This window comes from Pseudomyrmex gracilis, unplaced genomic scaffold (genome assembly GCF_002006095.1).
Source record: "Pseudomyrmex gracilis isolate BER0280 unplaced genomic scaffold, ASM200609v1 scaffold_0, whole genome shotgun sequence".
Taxonomy (NCBI): domain Eukaryota; kingdom Metazoa; phylum Arthropoda; class Insecta; order Hymenoptera; family Formicidae; genus Pseudomyrmex; species Pseudomyrmex gracilis.
Window position 1 is genome coordinate 2,292,411 of NW_018020584.1, and position 7,340 is coordinate 2,299,750.

The window sequence follows — 7,340 nt, forward strand, 5'->3', positions numbered from 1 at the left end:
TATATACTTTTTTTTTTGTTATTCCACTTCCAAAGAGAATACTTTTCCTCGAATAAATTATCTCGATATTGGTCAAGAGACAATTACTTAAATCTCTTCCACACGTATTCGCCGAAGTGTAACCGTTTCACACCTCCTTTCAATAACAAGTTCACACTGACGAAACTAGAAACGCAACGCGTGAATCACAGTGGTGAATCCGAGATCGATAATGAGACGGTCGATCGCTAATGAGCCATCCTCCCTGTCGACCTTGAGTAATCCCTCTCAATTTTAAGACCTGAATGCCAAATGTCAGGTTGAATCTGCCCCGTCGCTCGAACAACAAATTACAGCCCAAGGTTTATTCGATTTATGCGAGCGAGTCGTCAGTGCCGATGCATCCTCGTTGGCCGTGTCGCGACGTCATACAGCAACGAGGACGGCAGTGAGCGAAGAAAAGGATGAAGGGAGCAGAAAGAGTGGCCCCACGTCTCGGTCTATCGCTTCAACTCCTCGAGGATCTCTTGGACCGCCGGATGCAGCGATAACACCAATCGGCTAGAGCTCGAAGAGCCGTGCGAGCCGTAATTGTCATGCGATGTGCTGTTATTATTGTGCTGTTGCTGCGCCTGCCGACTACGTTGTGATTTGCCGGTCGTGCCATCGAGGGAGTTGAGCGACTGATGACTACTGCTCTGATTCGCCCGGTGATTCCCGTGCAACTGGGATTCCGACAGACAACTGAAAGAGTTTAGGGGATAAGGATCGAAGATCGTAACCGGCAACTCGCTCGCACGATCCCTCTGCTGTTGCTGGCGATCGGTCTTGCTGCCGGGAATGTCGCCGGTTGACGCGGTTGTCTGCAGCTGGCTGTTAGTCTTGCTGGAACTCCGACTGCTGATGGAGTTGAGCGACTGGTGACCGCTGCTGCTCATTCCTCCGCTCGTGCCCCAAGTGTTACTATGCGGCTGAGACACTCCATAACCCGCGTAAGTCGACACCACGTTGTTCAGGCCAGCAAGGAGGCGGTTCCTCCGTTGCTGGCTCGTTGTCTTACTCGCGGGGATGTCGTCGGTAGTGTTGCTTTCGGTCTGTAGACTGTTCGTCTTGCTGGAAGAACTTCTGCCGCCACCGCCACCGCCACCGCCGACGGAGTTGAGAGATTGATGGCCACTACTCAATCCTGCTGCTGTGCCGCCCCAATTGCTACCATGTAATTGCGACCCGCTCACGTACGAACTACCGTAACCTGTATAACTTGACACCACGTCCTCCACCAGACGATTCCTCTGCTGTCCCGTCGTGGTCTTGCTCGTCGCGATGTCGTCACTGGTGTTGTTGCCGCTCTGCAGACTGTTGGTCTTGCTGGAGCTCCTACTGCCGGACGCGGACGTTCTCAGGGCGGGACCGCCGGTAGTCACGGGCTGCGTCGCCGATGTCACCGCCGGCAGCGTGTCGTTCTTATCGCCTGGCGGCCTTGGTAGACACCGGCGGCGCAGCCACGGATGCTTAAGCGCTTTGTGCGGCGTCATCCGGTACTCCGGCTCCCAAACGAGACAATTCTTGAGAAAGTCCAGAAACTGCTCGTCCGCGCAACTTCTCAAGGCGGTCTCAAGGTCGCGCGACCCAGGCGGACCACGCAGCTTGCCGCGTCTCGAGAGACCCCCGCTTAGCACTGTCGTGCCGTCCGGCATCGCCGTCGCGGTGCAGTACTTCGGGTAGCCCTTCGAGCTGATGAATTGACGTGATCGCTTCGAGTTCTGGAGCAGCCGCTGCGGCGGCATACCCAGCATCTCGATGATGCAAGCCAGTTGGTCCGCCTCGTCCTCGCCCGGCAGCAGCGGGAACCCGGTAAACAGTTCTGCCAGAATGCAACCGAGGCTCCACATGTCGATCGGCATCCCGTATCGCGCACCCAATATCACTTCTGGCGCGCGATAGAAGCGACTCTGGATGTACGTGTACACCCGTTGGTTCTCGTAGCAACTCGAGCCGAAATCTATCACCTGAAAACACACAAAATCATACATCAACGCAATTACAACCATGTGTAATATTTCACTTACGTATAAATATTCAAAAAAAAAAAAAAAAAAAGAGACAAAGATAGATTTGATCGCAGTTTTTTAATTACGTTTTTTTTTTAATCTTTAAATAATAAAATCCTGTAAAAAAAACTACATGTAACAAATTTCGAAAAACAAGTTGAAACATTTATTTTACATTTATTGATTTCATGCATTCCGTTTTGATCCGCGATATTATGTACGTCGCATAACTATGTGTACATCGAAACACATTCATGGGGATCGATCACAAGTCGTACAAAGTCCGCGTTAATAATTTCTACGCGCAAGTGGCGATGGAATAGCCGCGAAACGGGATGCACGTCGAATATATGCATACGCGCGCGCTCGAATACATATCTGTTTTCAACTCTCATCGTAAATGATGCACGTGGCCCGCGCAACATTAGACGCGTGTGTATCGTTTATGATGCACCTGACGGCGAACATGTCGAAATGATGGTCTGATAATTTTACCGCACCGTTTATCGAGCGTGATGCCGTTTCGATCTCACAGAGTACCTCGGCAAAAGTGCACAATCATATTAAAACGATCGAGTCTATGAATATCGCAATATTGTGTTACAACAAGTTTTTCGTATGCAATATCTTTTCATGTGCTAGAAATAATATTAAAATGACTGGTTGACACTTTTTGTTTTTTTTTTTTAATCACAGTCTCTCTCCTCTCACCGCCATTCTAAGTTTTTTATTTACTTCTCAAGAAGTAAAGTTTGTAAAAAGATAGTGCAACAAATTGCACCGACAAACATTGCGCAATTCCAACGATAATCCTTCAGTGACTTCTCTGGCCTACTTTAATATTTCGGTAACACCGCGTCTTTCGCGTGTGTAGCGACAGAAACGGCGCGTTGGAGATTGTCCAGGATTCGGTCGTCTCGTTTCAGATTTGGCTGCTCGGCAGCCGCAACTTCAATGAGCTATAATTCTTGACGATCGATATGTGATTTCCGGCGAAATTTCCCCGTCCCTAAAACACTGTCTTCGCGAATTGCGAACAAGCGTATGTACGAACGTATATTTGTGTACTTTTAGAAATCTCGCTGGCGATTTCGTACCGAAAGAAACTTTTTTATGTAAACTTTTTGAAGATAAAGAAGAATGTTTCTTGTTTTCTGTTTTATTTGTCTCGTAAAATAAAGGAATGTTTGGAAATTAATGTCGATTTAAAGACGGGTTGTAAATTCTCGAAACTTTCATCGGTAACAATACCGGAAAAAGAGAAACGCGCGTTTCCAACTAAATAACGCGATCTACGTACGTAATGCCTATTGCATAAGCTATCGATAACGTGCCGGATATATTTCTTTAAATAGGTTGGTCATTGCAAACTTTCCGAAGGCCGGAATAAAAAAAAAAAAAAAAAAANAAAAAAAAAAAAAAACAAAAAAAAACAAAAAAAAAACAAAAAACAAATGCTAGTTCGCGAGTGAAAAGAAAGCAGGAAAGAGAATTATCTGGAACAACCTGTGCGCATCCTGTTTCGTGGTGATTGCGCAAAATGATGAGCGGGAGATAATAATCCGCAATTAATCAAGAACCATAAACCATGAAAGCATAATTCGGTGCGCCGCGTTTATTTTCTGTGTATCGGTAGAAAGTCCGCTTTCGAACAAGCGTTCCGTATAGCGACAACAGACACACCATATTCGAAAACTGAAAATTATCTCTGAAGAAAGAAATATCATTGAGGAAATAATGTGCACAAAAGTGATCTTTGTACTTTATAGCTCAATAAAATATCGGTGGAAAGAATTTTTGGACAATTAATTAGCAACGCGTTGATGAAAAGCGGATGTGGTTTAATTATATCTTCAAGTCGAATCACATATTTTTTTGGCAAGGATCGGCCAGGGGATTTACTGAAAAATGACTCTGTTTATTCTGGAGTTCCGTGTTTCACTTGACCCTTGGCGTCGTGTGGCAAAAACACGTAAGCAGTTCCTTCTAACGTGCGTCACCGTGACCAGACGTTCAGGTTGATCAATTTCGTGAGAGTAGGGGGGTGGCGATCGACCAGCTGGCCGGAAGTTTTTTCGTAGGGCGCACTTCTGGTGGAAATGTTCGCTATGCAGATATCCCAGTGAGGGATAAATCGATTTACCTCACTGTACAAAATTATTCTCTTCAAAATTTTTTTTTCTACGAGTTTTACATAGATTTTCTTTTTTTCACACTTCAATTTGATTTCGATGTTATTCTCTATCTTTTTCTCGAATCTCGATTATTCGCAAATTAATCATCAGTCCAAATGATTTATTCATGCTTTATTAACAAGTCTAGAAAATCGTAGTTCTTTTTTTTTAAATATATTCTATATTAATCTGGTGTTTATTTCTCGAAAGTAATTAGACTGAGATCAAAGTTGTGTGTTACGGAGATCTCAGATCCTTAGTTTTTTAATTTACGAACATTTTCAGCTGCGCTGGCGGTTTCTTCTCAAGTAAGCGCAGAAAAAGAAGCATCACCTTTGGCGAAAGGGCGGTCTAACGCCATCTGGTACTTTATCGTGCCCCGTGAAATGAGATACGGAGAAGGGGGAGGGAGTTGGGAGGAGGGAAAATGTTTATTCGCGGTTTCCCTCTCATTCCGCGGCGCGCGATAAAAGGAGGCTCATTCCCCTAATTGGAACGCGCGCTCGTCTTGCTTCCGAGGTAACAGGTGGTGTGCCTATACATGCCACTTATTCGCACAACGTAGGCTTGAGAAAAATCCGTCGCTACTTTTTTTCGACACTTTTCTCAAAGCGACACTCGTGTCTATTATCATTGTACTCATTCTTTTTGAAGAGATCGCTCTGTAATTTACAGAAGACATTTCCTGTTCTGTAAAATTGTTTATTCTGGTTTTTGTTTTGTTTGACACTCTTATTTGACGTATTTTCATAAATTATTATGTGTTAAATCACAAATCGTGGAATAACGCAATTCCGTTGTTATTATAAGCAAACCTTATTTTTTGTTGTATAAATAACGTGTGTACGAGCTATGATCACACGCAAATATATACATTTAGAACGCGCCGCTTTATCGCTAGTTAAAATAAATAAATAAAATAGCACAACGTAGTGTAAAACGCGGTTTTGTGCGCGCGTGTTAATTAATTACAACATCATCAATGAGATTTTCCGATAATTATTTCAAGTTACACAACGAGAAATATAATCCGGTTAGTTTTTTAAATGTTTCTCGTGCGCTGAAATGCGCTTGACGAGACTCTATCTCACACAGACATGAAAAAAAAAAAAGAAAAAAAAAATTCTTCATTACCGACGATTATCAAAGCGTAACAGTTAATACGGGGGCAAAACTGTGAATAAAGTGGAAAAAAATCTAGAGCAGAAAAATAATTAATCTCTTCCTCGTGTTTTAACCGCCGCCGTTGAATATGCATACACAGGTATACATTAAATTTTTATCCAAGGTCTTCATTCTTTTCACAACTTACGCTTTAAAATATTGCGACTGTAATTTTCGCTCAACAAATTTTTGTATTATTTCGTAGAATTTTGAAAGTGCACTCGCTCACAGAATTTTCACGTTATTTTATTCGAGCAGTTTTTTTTCTATTGTTAACTGCCATGTGTGAAGATCTTGAGAGAGTTTGTTGGAGTTGATTATGACGGTGATATAGACTATACAGCGTATTCAAGATGCAAACTGCCTTTGTGTAAGGTCATCGGTTACTGCCACTGTTCTTGTCGGATTCAGAAAAGTTAAGTTCGCTCGCGTCTCTCAACTTTCAGACGACTAAAGGAAAAAATATGCAAACTCATCGCTGTTTGTTTATAAAAGTCTCCGCATTGTTCGCGACGCGAAATTAATTCGATGTAACGAAATTGGGTGTATATAAGAATGAAATCGTTTGCTTTTTAATTTGCAACAGGCACGTACGGGATTTTTGCGCTTTTCTCGAGAGAGAATAAACGAAAACAGATTTTCTTACCCTTCTTTTTCGAAACACTGAAAAATCGTAAGTGCGCGTTGAAGGAGGAGAGTCCATTTCCTTGCTCGATTGCAGACGGAAACTTGCGATATCTCGCGCATCACACAACGTTGATACGCGCTTATTACATCGTAAGACGGCAGTTTCTTGCGCATTATCCCGCAAGAAAGTAAACATCGCCGGCGAAAGATCTCCATCACGCTCCTTCTGTAATTACCGTAAAAGCTGTGTGGTCCCTCCGACGAGATCGAGCTTACTGCCAACCTCTATCTACGCTCGAGCACTCGCGATTAAGCAAGTCTCCTCTACTACCCACCTACTTCGGTAACGGTTACATTTGCATTTATACAGTCGGCGTAGAAGCAACGTCGAAATCTCGTTTTATATTGTAATATCATGTATTTATGCCTCAAATAAGTAACAAGTATATAATACAAATCCGCGCGCGCGCTCTCTCTCTCTCTGATCTCTCTCTTTCGCTTCACGAGAGAGATGCAACGGCAAAAAAATGTTGACCGGGATTGTAACTTACGAGCTGTCGCACACGAGAGATGGAGATGCAATGTCGTGTCGCCAGCACATTCTACAGCACTCATTCGCACATCTTACAAATTTATTCGGAAATGTTTTTCCAAGTGAGCAAAGGGATTGATTTACCGTACAGTAATTGATTTATGAAGCTGACGATATACATACATATATACATATAATTTATTATATATATCGCGGTTTCTTCTTCAAATATTTACGATCGTTCCCGATGTATTTGTGAAATTAAAATCTTTATTTTACCGCGAGTGAATGATAATATTATGACAGTCTGATCGTGACAATATTTCACATACACACACTGGCGCATATACAAAGCGCCAATGAAGAAATATATCAGACAGATGCGTTACGTCATTATTTTCTTCCGAATGACCTGGATTCTTGTTTGCCCCTCCCCATCGATCGTGCGAATCAATATTTCGCTCAGAATTATTTCACGCGTCGAATCCGCCGCGTCGTCGCGAGAGACGCAGCAGCACACACACACACATACACGAGAGAGGGTAGTTCGTATTATATTAAGACCGATAAAAATCTTCCGCATCACTTAACTCGACGGATAATAATAACAACGGCGCAGAGGTGCTCCTAAGCGGAGTGTTCGACTATTGTCTAATGAGCCGAGCAGCTGTTGTGTCTCAAGTGCTATAGTCCAGTCAATAGGGAACAAAAACCATCATTTTATGCAAAAATGTTTAACCGATTTCTGAGTACATTATCGTTTAGTGTGCGCTTCACTGATAGACCCCTACTATCATGTATCTAAAATTTTGT

At 43.0% G+C, this 7,340-nt stretch overlaps 1 protein-coding gene across 1 annotated transcript in view; it reads right to left on the bottom strand.

Annotated features, from left to right (window-relative positions):
• Nucleotides 1–13: 13 nt before the first annotated feature.
• The window catches only part of LOC109864129 (dual specificity tyrosine-phosphorylation-regulated kinase 2-like), a 40,168-nt gene continuing 32,841 nt past the window's right edge, over nt 14–7,340 (bottom strand). The window contains exon 3 of the mRNA XM_020445048.1: nt 14–1,988. Within this exon, the coding sequence (XP_020300637.1) occupies nt 480–1,988 (1,509 nt within the window). The 3' untranslated portion in view covers nt 14–479. The remainder of the gene's footprint in view (nt 1,989–7,340) is intronic.